Source organism: Eucyclogobius newberryi, unplaced genomic scaffold (assembly GCF_026437365.1).
Source record: "Eucyclogobius newberryi isolate DKJ021-1_F unplaced genomic scaffold, fEucNew1.0.hap1 SCAF_19, whole genome shotgun sequence".
NCBI lineage: Eukaryota > Metazoa > Chordata > Actinopteri > Gobiiformes > Gobiidae > Eucyclogobius > Eucyclogobius newberryi.
Window position 1 is genome coordinate 28,069,313 of NW_027315823.1, and position 19,737 is coordinate 28,089,049.

The following is a 19,737-nucleotide window of genomic DNA, read 5'->3' on the forward strand; positions in this document are numbered from 1 at the left end:
CAGTTCCACCAGCCCTACTTGGCCCCACTCTACTTCACTCAGCCACAATTTGCCTGGCTGCATTTCCATTACACTTCAGAACCTGGTATTCTGTCCATGTTACGTGAGTCCTAAAAAAGTCTCTCCAAACCCGGGCCGAGTAGAGTAGGGCTGGAGGAAACTCCCCATAATACTCCAACTCTGGACTTCTGACCCAGATTCTGGAGGGTCCGCAGCCTTTGTATTACTGTGCCCTCTTGCCAAAAGAGAATATGTAAACAATAACTCGCCTTAAGCAAAGAAGTGACACTTACACAAGGGCCCAGACTCACTCACGTGCTGTCCAGCTATATTTCTGTTACGAAAACACCCACCGGTCCCATAAGCTAAATAAATGATTTATTGTACAAAAGAAAATTACAGTAAACAAAACAAATGCAAACATAACAATAGAACAGTTATTCATATGAACCATCAAACTACAAAGTTGGGTGATTTTTATACTACACCAAGAATGAAGGAATGAAACGGGAAGTGAGAAAACATTAGAAGCGGTGAACCTGTCCAAACCATCATAAATGTCATCTTTTGGGTATTTACATAGAGATTACTTACTCTCATATATTTATATGAAAACACTCTCATACATACCAGTATACAGTAAAATTAAAACGTTTACGTCTCAATAGCTTTAACCAGGGTCAAAGTCATAACTGCAAACACAGCTAATCCATATCTCCTTAAGCACACACATTCCCAGAGCTGCTACCATCAGTCACTCTGTAACGAACTGTTTTTAGAAGGCTAAAGTGAGGTAGACAGACTTTGAAATGCATTGTATTTATAACAATAAATAGACAAATGACCAGCTGAGCTTTCTTTCAACCAGCATTCCTCCCTTTGAAATATTCTAGCTTCTTTTCCTGCAATCACAAAAAGGTACAGCATACAACATGTCCTTCTCTACTTTGGCTCACCTCTCGTTCACACATGGCTGCTTTCACTTAAAAACACACAAACATGTCAATGCAAGACACTCGGCACAAATCAACAGGACACATCTCTCTATAACATGGTACACATTAAACTTATTATTGGTGGGTCATTTCTAGTTAAAGCATTCCCACAGACATGTCTGTCTTCAGCCTCTCAGGCTACTGCTGCTGGAGTGTCAGTGTCTATGGACAGGCCCCCGCTTCAGACAAAAGCCCAGAAAGTGTGATGGAATCAACAAGTTCTCGAGCAGTGGTTCTCAAACTGTGGTCTTGTTTTGTTGTGGTTTAGCCCAGTTCCATCCTGGGTTAAGTCCCTTTTAGACTCTGATCAATGTTCTGCTTGCATTCTTTAAGGTTTCTGTTTAGCCTACCGTCTGTGGTTTTGGTTTAGACCCCAAAGGCCTGGTTTAGTCCTGTAGACAGTCCATCTTTTCTTTTGGTTAAGGCTCTTCTTATTCCTTGTAACCTTGAGTTTGGACTGTAGATTTATTCGCATGATTTATTGTTGTGATGTTTGTATCACTTCATTCTTTTAATTCGCCATTTTGCCTTGGTTCTTTTCTCATTTGATTCAGTATGGTTCTAGGAAAGCCAAAAACCAAAATGTCTGTTGTGTTTGTTGTGAGTTTAAGAACCACTGCTCAAGTATATCACCATAAACTACTTTTTTTTATCCTAAACTGTACAAGCTCTCTTGTGCTTGGTCAAACACAGACAATACATTTTCTCCTCCGCCTTAAACGTCCCATAGTGCAAATTTATTGTTGGTAAGGTAGTGCCCCAAAAAGGTTTTGTACCCTTTTTTAATATATACATATATCATTTATATATAATATCAGAAGGCTCTTCCTTGATCCAACAGCATAGTGCTTTCGTTTTTACAACAAAAGGATATCTTTGCTTTGATATCCAGGAGACAAAGACAGACATTTACTAATCTACCATTCAAGCACTAACAATATTTTTATGATAACGGACAGTTGAGGTGACATTGCAGGGCAGTTGAAATGCATCAAACATGTGATTTACAGCTTATTTTTTATACAGTATCTATATCATTGTAAGAGAGATCTACACTATAGACCAATCAGTACCATTGTAAGATAAGATCCAGGTCTTTTCCCTTCTTGCATTTGATTTGATTGATGTGTTCTTTCTCATGTTAGCGTATCCAAATAGGTTCTTGGACTTTTGTTCAGTACTGTACTCCTTAAAGTTATAAGTTGATATAGATATAGACATCTTTATAGCAGCAAGAACAACATGTTAGTGTTAATTATTTTTCCTTTGTTACAGTGCGACAGAGGATTCCGATTCCCGCACACCCTGGAGCCAATAAACTGTCAAACTCTAACTCTATGTGCATTGTCAGAACGGCACAATGCTGACTTTGAAATGGATGCCGGATAAGTAGCATAACCTCTGCCTTTTCTTTACAAAGGTTTACAAGTCTACAAATAAAAGGACATCAAAGTAAGTGTGAAAGGATTTTGTAGGTGCTGGAGAATGTCACACATGGGTGCGATTCATTAATAGTGGCTCTAGGTTTGGTTTTGAATCTCCTTTAGGTCTCAATAGCAGATCTATAACAGCTGTTTCTAAAGTAGCACTGTAACACACTCTACATCATGCCCCTTTTTGAAAAGATTTCTTAAGCTGCTGTAGTTAAGCTTATCATAAAAATAAATTAATTCTCAGATTGGGAACTGCATTAAAAATATTGTAAATGCTCTTTGCTATGTCTCCCGTCATCTCCACTCACCAGCCTGGACATTTTACAAAGATACCATTTAAAAACATCTTTTAAAAAAACCACAAACTAAGACACAGAAATATAGTTTAGTCCCATATATTGTTTGACGAGCCAGCTCCACACTGTTTCTTTCCATTGTCCTGTTTTCCCATCAGTCGTGTGATTCTTATTTCCTTTAGATTTTTACTCATTGAATCTACTGAAAGGTATGGTAAACAGTATCATGTTTTATGTGAAGCAGAAAGTGAGATCTGGTGCTGGAGTTGTGGTGCCAGGGTTTTGGTGGTGATGCAATGGTGGCTGTACATGAGTGTCTGTGAGCCTAGGAGCAGCCACACCGATCCACCACCATCCCCGGGATCTTCCCATGGATGATCTGTTGCTTGTCATTGAAATAGAGCATGTTAATGGGGGACATCTTGGTGGGCGTACAGCAGGGCCCCGCTGAGCCGCGGGGGTTGGCATGCTGCACCAGGTGAGTGTGTGGGTACTTCTGCATGAACATGTATTCGCATTGGCCCGAGCAGTAATTGGCTTTGTAGCGCTTAGGCGCAATGATCCAGTCCCAGCCGAAGGCTTCGAAGTCCACTGTCAGAGGGTAGCGGCAGCAGCGTGACTCAGTCGAATGCTCGTCGCAGTCCAGACCCAGGTTTCTTCGAGATCGTTTGGTTGTCTCCAAAACCTTCACCTCCAGAAACGGCTGCTGGAAACAGGGGGGACAGACAGAGGGGGGTGGTTATAAGAGAAACCTGGACTTAAGAAGAACATCACCTGAACTTGCACAGTGGCCTGGACTAAAGACACACAGACAAGCTTTAGTTTGACTCACTATGGCAAGTTTTATTTGGTGTATTTTTATTCTTTGGTGGTTCTATTTCAAACATGTCTTTCAAACCTCTGTGACTAAGCCCATTAGTTTGTCACTGATGTTAACATCTGGTCCCTGGTCTTTGTAAGGATTCCTCAAACCTTGGTAAAATACTTCATGTTTGCCCTCTGCAGTTTTTTCCACTGCATGCTCGAGTGACTTGAGATTGGATTGGACCCTCAGGGTCATCTGGAGGCCATCGCCTTAATTAACCTTTAGGCAAAGCACACGAATCAAATATTTCAGTCCATCGTGTTTGTTTTACGAAGCCCTCCTCCCTCCCAGAGTGAGTCCAGCTGGGCTCAGGGATGGTCAGGCATGACGCATTCAGAGCAGTGAGGTGAGGGTCTCACTGTCCCTTTCTCTCTCTGTGGCTTGTTGTGTTGTTTTATTTTTGTACATGAGTCTGTTTTTGATCCTCTCCTTTTTCTGCTCTAGAATAATAGCAAGCACTGCTGCGTTCTCAGGGGGCAGCGCTTTATTGGCCAAGACCAGAGCTGACCTCTGATAAATCTGACCCACATGGACAATCTGTAAATATTTGGTGTTTCCTAACTGGACGAGTGGCCTAAATCAACATGGAATAATACTTCACAGAAGATTTCTGCACAAACTCTTCCATAAAAACATTGGACCTGCACCCAGCAGGGCCGATATGAAGCAGTGTGGACAGTGTGAGCTGGAGATGTACGACTGCAGTTTAATGCCAGACAATTGGAGGCATGTTCAGAGTGGATGGAATAAAATGTTTACTTTGGACTGTTAACTACTTAAGAAGATGTTGTCAAGTTATAAATTATAAGTAAATCACACATACAAACTTTGTGAGCATTATGCTTACTTGTTATTATAACACCCACAAGGATTAGGCAGCATCATTCTTCTAACTGAACCCTGCCCCACCCCCATGTTCACCCCTGGGACAGGTCTGAGTCCTTACCAGCCCCTCCTCCCCGGGTCGCAGCGAGGTAACAGCCACATCATTGCCACTCTCATCGAAGGCGTTGATATCAATGCCCCAGTTGGTGTGCGGTTGCTTGAACCAGTTCTGCAGCACGTGTTTAAAGTCGATACTCTGCCAGTGGCCCACACGAGAGTTGAGCTCAATCTTGAGCGAGCGGATGCGGATGTGGCGACTGCCCTGATCTGTCACTGGCTTCAGGCGCAGGATCTGCAGGTAAACTGTGGAGGTCTGCTGCAGCGGCCGCAGGTAAACCCACAGCTGGGCCTTCAGGACTTTAGTGAACATGAGTTTGGGGCTGAACTTGAAGAAGCAGCAGCTTGGCTTTCCATTCACCTGCACCTGAGGCTCCGCTGTGAGGAACAGAGAACATTTGAGTATTATTATACAATGTAGTTACAAATAATCACTGCACTGTTTTAAGTTAACACTTGTATTGACCATAGTTAGGAGTGGTTAGCAAAGATCCAGTGTTAAGTCTAAAATTGTATTTATTGATTTTGGGGGTTTGTTAAAATACTGTATATGTACTGTGTTCATGTAATAAACCATTTTGAAAACATCAAAATAATGAAGGAGGAATTTCACCCACAGTCAACACAAAACGCTGATGTGAACTAACGGGACCTTTGGGGAAAGTGTTATTTGTATGTTGAATAGTTTTGACTTTTGAGTGTCTGCTTCTGCATTTGGGCATTTTGCTAGTACATTTATTGAAATATAACTTCCAAATAATTGAGTCGATAAAAAAACTGTGAAGCACTTGATATAACTGTAACTGCGAAGTGTAGTTTAATACCTGTTTTTATGGGTTGCCTGTGGATGAAGTGAGGTGAGGGGCCCCAGAGCAGGCTTTTCTAATTGCCCTAATGGTTAAATGCACAAGGGGCACTTACAGTAAGTGAATACACACTTTACTCAGGCTTATAATCAGTAAAATATGCAACTAGCTTAGCTTTTCATGTCTCCATGCCTTTCTACAACAGATTTTTAGAAAATAAGTCATTTTACGCAAATCTTTGAACATGTCATGTTTGTCTTTTTGGAAAGCTTTTTCTTAATTTTAACACTCTTTTGACACATTTTCACCTCAGGCATCACTCAGACTCAGGACTTAACATCAGCAGAACATGATGCTATAGCACTAAGGTCAGTAGTTTGATGCGCGTATATTTTCTTTATATTCTAGTACTTCTTGAACTTCTAAATAACTTGTTTTTATACAAAATAGAGTTGTCTTCTTGATAAGCATCAGTGAATGTTCTAAATCACACTGACTACAAATGTAATCTAGTTGATTGCTATAGTTTAAATTGCCTTAATCAAATAGGTCCTGGGTCTTTATCGTCTGTGCACCTGTTCGGGGTTATTGGGGTAATTCATTCAGGTTACTTTTGTGATTACATCAAAGTTTGGAAAAGCACTTCATTTCCATATTAAAACGTGGATCAGTGATGTGCCCAGTTGCCAGATGGTAACCTCAGATTCCCAGAGGTCAGTTGTAATAAAAACAGCCTATCCCCACATTACTACCACCAAATGAATACTAGTTTTTATTAGCTCCCCTCATCAGCAAAACCTACATTTGTATGGGTTTGGATTTAGGTTTATGTCTCTAAAATGGCCTGATTTATTCTTGTCATGATCCGTGCGCCACATGTCACAGCCTCTTCATTTACATAGAGATCTATCTGATATAATGACACCGCATTCATACATTCATTTATTAAAGCTAATTTATTCTTCATCCAACTGGAATAATAATGCAAGAGCTGAGTACAATAGGATGTCTAATCTGAGAGTTTCCACTGCATATCTCTCAAACGCAGATTTAGACGTTAGGTGTGATGTTGCAGTCTGTTGTACCATCCAAAAAGACAAGAAAACAGCATGGACCTGTCAATCATTGCTATATCTGGGGTTGCTCAGGCAACCCGCAAATGCTTCCTGGGTCAAAAGGTCATTTGGCACCTCAGCCTAGTTAAGAAATGGGATCAGGGGTCAAAACCGTCAGGCTCTTTACATCTCTGGGACTGGGGAGGGGCAGCCCTAATAGCCAGATGAGTTTGAAGGTCAAGGTCAAGCCTATGGTAATGGTACTACGTCTTTCGTCACTACACCCTCTTTTATTTGGGATCTCAAAAATAAAGGCTCAATGGACCACTGTTTGTTTTTGTGTTGATTGGGAAGGCGATGGTCCAGCCGATGGAAACTATTAATCAAACTCAGCTGACCAGAGCTTGGTAGCATAGTTCAAGAATGGTCAAGCTTGGCTGGACTAAAAGCTGCTGTCCTGTCTACTAAAAGTTTGGACAAATGTCAACCCATCCTCCAGAACATTGGGAGATGTCTCCAGATCCTGAACTGAAGTTTGGCAAAGACAGGAAATACTATAAGTTTAATAAGTTTAGTTTCTCATCTGGGCACAGCATTAAACCTCGAGACAAGCAACACAGGCTTTAGTAAATACACAGAAAAAGACTTGGTTAAGTGAATTCCATGTCCCTGACACTTTCCAATTAACGTCATACACTGTATTTAACCGGTCATTGTAACAGAATTGAGAGCAAAACTAAAAAAAAATGTATGGAAGCCATATTTGTTTTCTTGGTTTGGATAGTGAATCAATAAACATATCCATGTCAATGTGATGCATTCATGCATCACATTTGCAAACTATATGCAACATATGCAAACTGTACACTGAAAGGCCCTGCTTGGTTCAGAAATCACTTTCTACAGCGACATATTTTCAAAATCCATTTGTCTGTGGCTCTTTTCCCTCTTCTTGATTCACCCTGGGGGCTTTGTTTTTGTTTTGATTTGGGAGGGGATTGTCAAGCCAATAGTGTTCTCTTTGTCAAACCTCAACTGACCACAGTGTTTTTCATACACTAAACAAGTTTTGTAATTGAATTATGGTCATGCATTGAGGGATCTGAATGTGAGTGTGGTACAGATGGGTACTGGGCCGGTGCGTTGAACGTGGGCCAAGCGCGGACAGTCCTGGTCCTTCAGTTTGTATTGCAGGGACAGTCATTAGTGAGTGTAAACAATATGTCAATGTTCCTTTTGGTGGTTCGCTGGGGTCACGGCAATTAACGTGCTTGCTCATCGACACAGAACTGGGAATGCATGATTCTGCTGCTGCTGTTCAGATTTCATCACAAATGTTTAGGTTGTCTTCAATGGATAGACAGCATAAGATGGAACTTCACCAATTTCAAAGAAAACATTTGATGAAAAACAAGTAAGCGACTATATTTAAAGTTCCTTAGTTCCTACAGTCCTTGTTTGAATCGACATGTTAAGTAATGGACACAATGGTGCAATTTACTTTTTTTTTGCTAAAGTTTGAGGAGCAGTGCGGGGCTGAAATTGTAAAATTGCTCCTGTGGAGGCCTTACTTGAGTGACCACAAAAGGAGTAACCCGAGAAGCCCAGAGCACAATCCATTTAGGAGCCTGTTATTAAACACACATGTAGCACATATGAGCCGCTCATGCTAAACAATGAATGCATTGATAGGCACCAAATCAACCTGTGTCTTTATAGATCCTGTAAGTGCATAGTAATGTTAATGCCTGCATAGCTCAAGTCTTAGCGGAGCGGCTGCCTGGTGCCAAACCAGCTGCACTTGTAAAGAAACATTTAATCCTCTCCCCTGATCCACTGTGCCCCCCTGTCATAACATATTACTGCTAAGAGCCTTATAATTTTACTACATTTGCAGTTTTATTATTTAATTTCCTGGACAATTTGTCCACTTAAGCCCTGATGTAAAACCATGATGTAAGATTTTGCATTACAAGAAAATTCTACTTAAGTACGGCTGCAAAGGAATGCACAAACACTTTCTTTTCAGATTGATTTTTCATGCAGTAAGTTACTAATTGTCAATATAAAACAACAGTTTCTCATTAATACAGTATTAGTCTTGCATAGCGCTCTTTTAGACTCTAAAAGTAGCTTTACAATTTTGTGCATTATTCGTTGACTCCACAGTCTAGCCACAGCTGCCCTGGGGTAGACTGATGGAAGGGAGGCTGCCAATCTCACACACCACCTTCATACATAGGCGAGGTGAGGGTTTTGCCAAGTGTTTGCCTAAAGAAACAACAACAGTTTTCACTTGTCAATGTTCAAACTAACCTTAGAAAATGTATTGAAATATGAATAATGAATGTATAATGTAAATCATTATATCCCTACTGGAGCAAAAAACAAAAGTGTACAGTATCATAATTGGAACCAAACTAAAATAGCCGTGAACAGAAGCCTGTGAGGTTTTCCAAAGGAAGCGTGGCTGTTTGCTTTTGCTCCTTGTGCTTCCTCCAGCGCTCTCATTATTGCTGCCGCTTATTTCCCTGTGGTATAATTGCAGCATATGTAGCTGGTGAGATTTACAGCCAGTGTGCAGGAGGGGGGGCGTGCAGGTGAGCAAATCAAACATCTGGTTGGCTCCCTGGGTACCTGCGTCCTATAGGTGAAAGTGAGAGGGAGACTATAGAAGGAGGCCGTTCCTGCTGTGTGCTATCTGTGCAGTTTTCAATGGCTGCGGGCAACGGTTTTAAGAGTGGAGTAGTTAATGACCGTTTACACAAATATGCTACAGGAGATTGTTAAAAAACAGATGGAAGAAAGTAATAGTGTTATTCATAAAAGTAATGCAGAGATAAAACAGAACGTTTTGTGTTGATTAAATCTGGAACTGCTTTGACAAATGTATTCCAATAAACAGCCTTGGATCTATGCGAGGAAGTTTGAGGGGGCTGCACAAATATGTCCCAATTTATCACAATAGTTTTCAGCTTTAAACCTGACCTTCACACTTCCATCTCTGGAGACAAAGGAGCCGAGTGCAAGCTCTTGTCATGCAGCTGCGAGTGCCTTGTATACATGTGTGGTAACATATGCCAATCAGGTGGAAACGCACAGCTCGGCCGGGGCGGGGACAGGAATGCTCCTCCATTGTGAATGTCCAAATGGATAATGCATAATCAAGCTAAAGAGGACTTTCATTTGCATATATATATATATATATATATATACATATATATATATATATATATATATATATATATTTTCTTTTCCTAATGGGAAATGCAAATGTGCAGCTTTCTGTTGAGTGTGTATTTGGGAGGCTTGGTGCTGAATGAATGTGACTCTAGGGTATCCCCACGCACCTCAGCATATTAATCATTGTGACACGTTCACGACCCTTCTAATAAGACAGGGGCCACAGTGCACCCCCCCAAACATCCCATCCCAGCCCAGCCTGCTCCCTCTTTGTCTCAGGGTCAGTCCCAGGGGACGCGGGGTGGTGGGGGAGGCCGGGCCCGAGCTGCGACCGAAGGGGGCTGTGAAGTTAGAGCCCCTCTTTCAGGAACTCTCCCCTGGGACAACGGAGGCACAAGACTCCTATTAGGAATGAGCCCCCGTAAAAACACAGGCTCGTTCTAGCTCAGGGAGCACGCTTACATTAAATATATACAAAGAAAGATATGTCCACAAACACTTTCTGCACATTCTGCAGCGCTCCTGTGTGAGGCTGTGTAAGTGGAGGAGTCGTGGGACACTTAAAGCAGGGCGCGCTGAAAGGGAGCGTGCAGTGAAGTGCATAAGGTGGACAGCTGGACAGCAGGAAGAGCCCAGCGCTGCCAGGGCTTGTGTTTGTGTGCATCCAAACAGAAGCATGGGACGTGAATGTAACGGGACAGAGGGTGCCCTGTTTCTAAAGTCTAACTTTGGCAAACATCTTAAAAACAAATTAACCTTAAAAGAAGCCTTTGACTGCTGAGCCTCTTGTTTCTATCTGTGTGTCAGCGCGTCGTGACTGATTCTTGTCCATGTTGCACCGTGAAAAATGAGTCTAACTGTGATTCGACACTGGAGTCATTTATAATCTGCGAATCACACAGCTGTGCGATCTCATTGACTTTAAGTCACTCATCATTACGGCCTAATCCACAGCGCTCTGACAGGCACCACCTGCACCTCTAGCACAGTGGCCTCACAGCCACACAAGACACTCTGTAAGTGAGCATAGCATTAGCATGGTGTAAAACATGGAACGTATCTGTGGGTTCATACTATTCTACGCCCAAGGCTTGAATATTTGTACAGAGATGAAAACATCAGCACAAACATAAGTGGCGGAGGATTTTATATCCTTTGTTCGTCATCAATTTATTATCAGTCAGCTCTTAACAATCTCATAATATATAACATCATATCATGATAAACTGGACAAGCTTCCTCCCGGTGGGCAGGGCTTACTCAGAGTAGGATAAATATCTGAGTTCTCAGACTAGATCCACAGATTGAGAATAACTCTTGGATGAGTCTTGTTTTTAAAATACAGTGTCAGATGACTACAACTGAATATTCTTCTACAATGTAACATCATATTATGCAAGAGACTTTAACTCAAAAGAAGAATATAATATTACAAATGCATTTGATCAAGAGTTTAACCTGCTAGACTAAGACACATGGGATAGTGTGGTATAGACTTGAGCAGTAGTCTAGCATGGCCAAATAAAGCTAATATACAGGACGTAACTGGACCGTAACTTTGTGCCTTGGTCAAGCAACAAATTTGAGGTAATCCTGATCCACCTTGCAACTAGCTGGCCCTTATCCAGGGTGTCCCCCGCCTAAGGCCCAAGGTCACTGGGATAGGCTCCAGTCACCCGTGACCCCTAAGCGGAACAAGCGCTAGAAGGTGAATGAATGAAAGATTCACTCAGGTAAGAATATGCTCTTTGTAGACTGCAGTATTATCAGCATCTTCTGTGTCCTTTAGGAGCTGATTCTGCTTTGAGAACAGTCAGCGAAATGCTAAAAACATCCTTTAGGCCACCCAGATCTGTCTTCAAGAGTGACCTGCAAAGATTAACATAGGGATAAAGATAGACGCATGAGGAAGCCTTCCATTTCTTCCCTTCGGTTTGTTCAAGGCAAATTATCTTTTTGCCACATGAAACTTTTTTCTTCTTTGGATCCGTAAATCCCCGACTCTTTTCTTGTCCCTGAAGTCCATAATAAACTTGCTGATGATGGACTGAACCACAAGTGATAAAAATGGCAAAATGGCTGCTCTACTTTGCTACAGAAAAGAGGCTAATTAAATTTTCATGTTATAATCATGAGATAACCCATCGTTAATTGTAGCTCTGTTCCTTGTGGGCTCCTACAATATGCCAGTGCAGCATTTTCTCTGCTTAAACGGCTTTAATGGACTCCTCTATAAACAGTAATGATCTTCTTCTTCTCAGGCTCTGTCCCCACACAATCCTTAATTACTGCTCTGAAGTAATTATTGTCTTTATTAGTGAAACCCAACATCTGTTTTCAGTCATTGTAATTGTACCTATAAAAGGCTTCTTGATTTCTGTCCCTTTAGGATCGGCCTGGGCTGCTGTTCCCCCCGCACTCGCCCATCCTCGGCCCCTCCTTCTGCATGTTCTGGACCAGAGATGATGCAACCAGCTCCAGCACAGTTCCTTTACACTGGGTCAGGGCACTGGGGTGGGCAATGAGCAAGAGAAAAAATATGTCCTATATTATGCTATCAACTTTTTTAGACAAGTTATACTGTTACAACTTTTCACCCCACAAAAAAAAAAATATTCATCTACAATTTGATGATGTTCAAATCATCAAATGATCTCATTTCAGATCTCATGGCAGTCAGACGATAGGAAATTAGGACTGTTGCCTTAGCAATTGACAATTTAAAACATAAAATCTTTCGAATGTAGAAAAAGTTCTTTAAATGTTGTTTTCATGAGTTTCAGCTATGGAATATGATTGATATCACTGCATGATGTCACTGGGTGACACCAGGAAGTTCTCCTCTGTGTTTAAGTCCACACACATTCACCATTGCCTTGGCGATGTTTACTTGCTGTAAAAAAGAAAATGTGTGTATATATATATATATATATATATATATATATATATATATATATATATATACACAGAGATAGAGCTCCTGGATATGTTTAAAATTCAAACAGAATCCTTCTATTAAAACATAAATTGCAAATAATTATTTTTTACAAAATTGTTCAGCCATAAATACTCTAGTGTATTTGGTTACATAACAATTTTACCTTGCCCGAGTTTTTCTGTGTTTGCAATTGTGATGTATAGAAGAGTTCATAGAAAAGAATGCGTTTAAAATGCCAATGCATAATGCGACCATGGGGTTTATCTCTATGTGATGCATCAGCAATAAACGACTGTACATCTCAGGCTCTGCTTTCATCACAGTGTGGCCTTTTTAGTCAAAGTCTCAGATGCTCCAAGAAAAGGAAGAGCCGAGGGACTGTGAGGGGAGCGTGGGAAGCAGCGACGGAGGGAGGAAGGAGAGAGATTCCTGAGGTCCTGGGGAAATTTGGTCCCTGTATTAATAGACTCCAGTCTCTTTGAAATTTTATTAGCCATAAAGTTGACAGTATGTTGTGCAAGTGACAGGGCATTCTTAGGCTGTTTCAGTGTCCAAACAAATCAACTACAATGTTTATTTTTCCCTTTCAAAAGTTCCCAGCCCGAGACATTGGCCCGGGCAGGTGCCATCTTCAAATCGACAAATCATTCTTTCAATCATCTCATTCCACTTGTTACCTCGTGGATTCTAGAGACAGGAACTTTTAAGTAGCCTTTGAATTGTTAAAAACATGCACAAGCTGATAAGATAAGCCATTTCACGTATGTAAGATGAACAATGATGTAAACGCTATTACACAGAATAAAAGAATGATAATTGTGATTTGGACCGAGTTGCTATGGAGCTAATTTGATATAGCTTTCTAAAACATGATGGTTAATTGATATTTTATTGATTTAGCATTTTTGTCAGCTGTGGTCAGTGTGCTGAAGACTGTCGGGACCTGTGCTGTCCTTTTAGCGCCCTCCTCTTGATTTTTATGGTTCCTGCGCTTTCAGGAAATGACCCTTTATAGTGTCAACACAGTAAAAGTCTTGTTTTGATGGGAGGAGTTGCTTGTGTGTTACTACCGGTGCAGCAAAAGAAAAGCCAATGAGCTTAATAGTCCTTTTTCCAAACTTTCACGTAGCTGTGAACTCCGTGACCCTCTTTGTCAACAGTCTCTGGGCTCTCGGCGTTTGCAGGTGAGTAAGCACCGTGTCCCTCCCTCCTCACAGACATGTGTGTCTGTACATGTGGATACAGGTGCACTGAGGATGCTTAAGGACGCATTACACCATTAATGTGTTTTTTCACACTGCACAACATAAAGAGCTCTCCAACTCAACCCGTGACACTAATGGATCAAGATGGATTTATTATGTAATGCCTTGAATGAGAAAAAGAGAACATAACGTGTAAAATGTACTTGCATGAGCTTTTAACCGTGTTATATCTATGTTCCTTAATCAATAGCTTACCGAAAGTCGTATTTGGACTGATTCGTGCATGTTAGAGTAATCCTGTATCGTCCTGCATTCTGTTTTCATCAACCCCCTATCCCCGCCGACCCTTCCCTGTGCTTAGTTGTGATTATTCAAAAGATTCAGACTACGGGTGAAACAGGTTCATAAATGTCACTTATGAACATTAAAAACACTTGCTAGCTTTGATGTTATCAGTTCTGCAGCTTTGAACAGGAAGTCGATTAACTCTCTTCTTAAGCCGTTCAAGATCAATACAGTGGTTTACAATGTACAGTAAATGTAAAATCACGTTCCTCGTAGCTCATAGTTCAATACTAAATACCCAGGGTAAAAAAACACTGTATGGTTATTTTAACATCTTGATACTTTGCAATTCATTGTGCCTTTGTTTGTTCATACTGTAAAACCCTGTGCCTTAAATCAATACTATTATAGGAACAAAACATTACGTCTTGGCTTTAGGGAAGGAGCCCATCTAGAATCTATAATAATCTTTGAATACATTATGTTAGAATAAAAATTGTATCCTTGCCCATCTGAGGCATGTGCAAATGTATCTCACTCTTTATTGGCTTATCATGTGTTTAAAGTTAGATACTGACTATCGCACTGTACTCTTCATGTACATCCCAAGCACAAGCACAATCAGAACAAAGACACAACTATTTCTAAGTCCAAGAATTCCAACAATTAGTCCAACTTTGCCAGACTAAAAACTGACCTGGATTACAATCAAGTTGGCACGAAGTTTGTATCAAAATGAAACAGTAACGCACACTAAATTACACTTTTATAGTAGTGCAAATGCAAGGAACAGCAATTTCAAAAATGGTTTCTATTCAAGAATTAGTTTTTGTTAATGTTTTTGAATGTTTTTACTCCTGGAAGGTTTTCATATTGTTTTGTCTGGAATGTTTCACAGTATGAAACAGGCATATATCTTTTATTTATTCAATTACTGGCATTTTTATTGCCGAAATATACTTGATTTAGTGGAGTGCTTGTCTTCAAACAATAACATTTTCATGAGACAAGCAGGTGATGTACTTTTGTGTCCAGACTGGCAGAGAATGGCTGTCAGACATTGGCCACCAGGATCAAACGTTCACTTCACCTCAGGTACATATTACAGAGTGCATGAGGCATTAACGCTCATCCCCACTCATTTCTTACACTCTGACCTTTTGGCTCAAGGACGTGTTGCCTCCCTGTCGTGGGTACGATGTGCAAAACAAACACTTTGGATCAAACTATCTTTTCTAAACTTCGGCTTCTTTATAGTGCTGCTATAGCCCTACGTGTGCACCCTTGAACGTGACGTGTAAAGGCACTGTCACCTTGCTGTCCACCGTTTTGGTTGGTTCCCGCTGTCTTTTCCCCCAGCTTCCTGCGTGGCCCTGTGGCTCGTGAGTCGCAGCGTGTCTCAAAGAAGTACTTTTATCTGGTCACTCGGCTACCGCGTGACAGGGTTATTACCGCGCCGGAGACAGTGATACTGATTCCAATTTCGTGTAAGTGACGCGCTGGTCCTGCTGCAGCTTCTTGTGCGGAGCCGTGGCCCTGGGAACGAGCTGCGGCTTTGTCTCTTTGTGCGGCGGTCTCTTGAGTAAAAAGAGTATGAATCATATTGAAATGATGTTTGAATTGAACAAACTTGAAAGAACTAACAAAGTAACTCATTCATTGACTCGTAATAAATCATTTCTATAATTGAGACCAAGTGACAAACCTGTCTCGGAGCCTCATTTCTGGCCTATGCACAGTGACGCGGTTGGCACTTTTAATTCATCTAATATTTAGTTCAACCACTCGATATGTCACACATACAGAAGATGTAGCTATGATTATTGCTTGTGTGTTAAACAATTTAAGGATTAGAGTTGCAGCTCTCGACAATTTTTATTCAACGCTCTTATTTTTAAGTCAGATCTGACCACAAGGACGTACAATCAGTGCTATTTTGTGCCGTGTGTAACAGGTTCCCTCTCATATGCTCTATTTCTACACAGTGAACCTGATGGCCATTGTTATGCAGCACCTTACCACATACAGTACAGAGCTGGATGTGTTAGTACATTAAGTGCTGCACTATGATATAAATAGCTGTACTTTTTCCATGAAATTTCACCGTAATTAGAGACCAGGAAGCAAGCATGGACCCTGTCAACCCCCACTGCGGCACCCACGTACCTTGAGTGAATACTAAGAAGCCACTCTGGCTGTGGTCCAGTTCGGTATGTACCACGTGAACTACGGCCTTCAAAGGCACAGAGAGGGTGACCGGGTTCGAGGTGCAACCGGGAATGCTGTTTGAAGTGCTGCTTCTGTCAGAGCCACAAATGGCACTTTTGATCCTATGGGATGATGAAGACACCACAGGCAAAAGAGAGATACACTCGCTGGCTGCACGGGGAGGAAGTGAGGGGGCTGAAAAAGATAAAACTACTGCAGCTGATGAGGAGAGAGCCCCAGCTGCAACATGGCACACGCACACTGCTCAGCTATACCAGGATAGCAATGAAAATGTCAGGATCGTTTACTGAATCAATAAAGAACAGTTTATTAATTGATAATAATAATACGTCAATTCTATAAAGTACTTTTCAAAACGAAACTCACACTTTTAGTAAATTATTATCACCAAAAATGCATCCAAATGTAAACTTCTGATTATTCCCTGATTCAGTCCAATCGAGATTTTGCAGTTGAAGTGTGTCTAATGTTGTCTAACGATAAAGTTGACTGAACAAATGACACTTGAGTTTGTATGTTTAGGTGAACTGACAAAGGTTGCAAAAGGACATGGCACTGTGGTATTTCAGTAGACAATGCTTTCCTAATATCAATATATCAATGTCAAATAACAAACAAGTCTAAATGAACAAACAACCCTGTATCAGTCACTCAATTTTGATAATCATCTGGCACTTTTAACAGTACGTACCGAGAACTATGTCCCTCTTCTCGCCCAGTCCTCCTGGCTCATGTTCACACAGCGACAGTGGCTGAGAGGGTCTAACTGGCCTTCAAATTAGCATCTATATAATGTGAAACATATTACATGCACTGGAGTTACAAGAAGGTTCCTGGTTTGACTGGAAAGTGAGGCCAAGTTTTTTTAGTTCCAACTCAGTTTAAACTGGGACCGGAAATAAAAATAACTACCAGGAACTGAAAAAGGTTCCTACAGTGCAGAACTGTGCCTTCAGTGTCACAGCTTTGTGCAGTCATGTCACGCTTAATCTTCTACATTTGTGTCATGTAATGTGAGCATTAATTTATGCGGAGCAGGCCTTTCAGTTATGAAAGTACTCCGTGTACAAATAAGTAAATTAACCTTATGCTAACACAACATGCCAATTCAAGCAGTTATGATGTGAAAGATTTTACTGACAACACGAAAACCAGTGGCACAAAAGCTCATCTTTGTCCACCGGTGGACATAAAGGCCAGATTATTTGCAGTGCGTTTCATGGTCCGCCTTGTGCAGAATATATTACGTGTGTAAATGTTGTTGAACCCTGCTATTCCCCACGCAAAGGTCACACACTCCCCTCGACCCTAAGTGATTCTGCGTCTTTGTGTACTCGTGGAGGGAAAAAAACGAGCTGCTCCTATAAACTCCACATTTAAAAGGCAAGTGCGGCCAAGGGGGGCCGCTGCATGAGGCGAACAATGGCAGCTTTTTGGACACACTTTTTCTCACTGCGATGAACAGCAGGGAAACCGGTAGAGCCTCGTATAAAGGATAGACCACAGCTGCCGGGGCCCAACAGTAATTTTCTAAAATGTCTCCGAAGGGGGCTGGTTTATCTGTGTGTCTTTATAGGAAACCACAGTAGCTTGTGCATATAAGTACAATAATCAGGAGGCACCATAACGTGTCCATAACTCCTCTTTGCGCACAGTCCGATCGGATTAGTCGCTTGTCAGATTGTGCGTGATGAAAAGGTCCTATACAAGCGATGTACGTGTCATAAGAGCAGCTCAGTAACGGGGAGACAGTGAAACAGTTTGAAATGAGTGACAGCGCGAGGTACAAGAGGTTGCCCCCCCCCTTTCCCCCCCGTTTTTTTACGGGACGCACCGAGAACCGTGCGTCATTTGTTCAAAGCCACATTTGATGCGTCACAAATGCTGTCCGTGGTGTCTCTTTTTTTGCAGCGTGTCATAAAATCTCACGCTTAGTTACCCCAGAAACAATTACCGTACCAACTATAAAGTGAAAAGTACAAATTATGAGCCACGGTTTTTATCACCTGGAGCCCCCTAAATTGCTTTTCCATAGCAACCAGTGCGCAGTCCTCGTGCTGAGTGAGCGCTTTCTAAGGTATTCTAATGGCAAAGGAAAGTTTCCTTAACCTACAAGACGTGGGCTCTTGGAGGCCTTGCTTGTGAAGTGACTGATTTTGACGCAGTTTGGGCTAATTGGAGAAAAAATGGCACAGCATAAGAAAGTGTCACTGTTGTATTTGTATTTAGAGTAAGAGTGAGTAAGAATTGGCCAGTGCGCGTAATAATCTGCTCTTGAAGGCCTAACAACATGTTACAAACTACTTCTAACTTAGAGCTCATCAGTGGCTCTGTCAAATATACCTTATCTAACTTAAGACATCTCTGAAAACGGGCCTATTGCATAATGACTTTGCTCCACAAACCCAGCCAACTGGTGCACCTTTTATTGACAGCGGGGCCTTTCTCTTGTTACTCCCGTTTTACCAATGGGTTCTGCTTTATGGACTTTACGCTTCACTGTTTTCATGGCGCTTCACCACAGAGACAAATGCATGGATGCTGTTTCCAGGTTTGTGTTTAATGTGTTGCGCACACATGTATCTGAGACAGCACTGGAGGCGCTCACCAGTGATGCTGACAGTTTTGTATTTAAATCCACACTATATTGAGACACCATCTTCAATTCAAATATGTAAGCATGCTGGACTTACTCCACTCCCACTACCTCGCGGACAGCTGACTGTGCGTAAAGATGTACTCACGCTCGGACGCCATGGTGATGACCGACTCCGTGGTAGCGTGGTACTCGTCCTCCTCCATGAACTCATCCTGGGAGGACGCGTCCCCCTGGAAGTCGTGGTGGTCCAGGAGCTGCTGCAGCGGGGGCGCTTTGGGCAGCAGCTGGTTGACCACCTCGCGGCTGATGTTGGGCGCTTGCTTTAGGCGCAGTTTGCTCAGGATCTGCGACTTTATGGTCTCCAGTCGCAGCACTTTGCTCTGCTCTCGCCACACGCACGCGGAGCACTCGTGGGCGCCCGCGTCCTCGTCCAGCAGGGACAAGCCGGTGTCCGTGGGCGCCTCGCTGGACGGAGGCAGCAGCAGATTGGGCTCGTCGCTCCCGGACTGGCCCAAAGACACGAGCACCATCACGCACAATAAGAAGTCGTACCTGGGCATGTTGACGCGCGCGCGGCCCGAGCCAGTGCAACTTTTCACCCTTTTTTTGTTCTGCGTGTCTTCTGCGGTCGTGAAATGCCCCCGTGTCCCGGACGTGCGCCTTATCCTACAAGAGACAGCAAGCAAGTGACATGGATTTATTCCCGCACGATGCTCTTGTTCTTGGCACGTTTTTTGATGTCAATGATCCAAAAAAAAAAGTACGTCCCACTTTGTTTGACGCGTCCGGTGTAATCTCTCTCTCCCATGAACATGTGGTTTTGGGGTTGTTGTTTTTTTCTCTGTACAATTTAGTCCAGTGTTGTGGATATTGGGAGAAGTGTCACTGAAAAATGTGCAAGTGCGG

The 19,737-nt window shown here is 42.1% G+C and overlaps 1 protein-coding gene across 2 annotated transcripts; it reads right to left on the bottom strand.

Moving 5' to 3' along the window:
• Positions 1-361: 361 nt before the first annotated feature.
• gdf11 (growth differentiation factor 11) lies at positions 362-19,456 on the bottom strand. Of its 2 annotated transcripts, none has more exons than XM_072452572.1 (3): positions 18,977-19,456; positions 4,536-4,909; positions 362-3,430 (listed from the first exon to the last, which is right to left on the bottom strand). In XM_072452572.1, the coding sequence occupies exons 1-3, from the start codon at positions 19,389-19,391 to the stop codon at positions 3,050-3,052; spliced, it is 1,170 nt and encodes a 389-aa protein (XP_072308673.1). In that variant the 5' UTR covers positions 19,392-19,456; the 3' UTR covers positions 362-3,049. The 2 variants fall into 2 exon arrangements, with proteins under 2 accessions (XP_072308673.1, XP_072308674.1); XM_072452573.1 differs by having other exon boundaries at positions 362-3,427; positions 18,977-19,455.
• Positions 19,457-19,737: the final 281 nt, after the last annotated feature.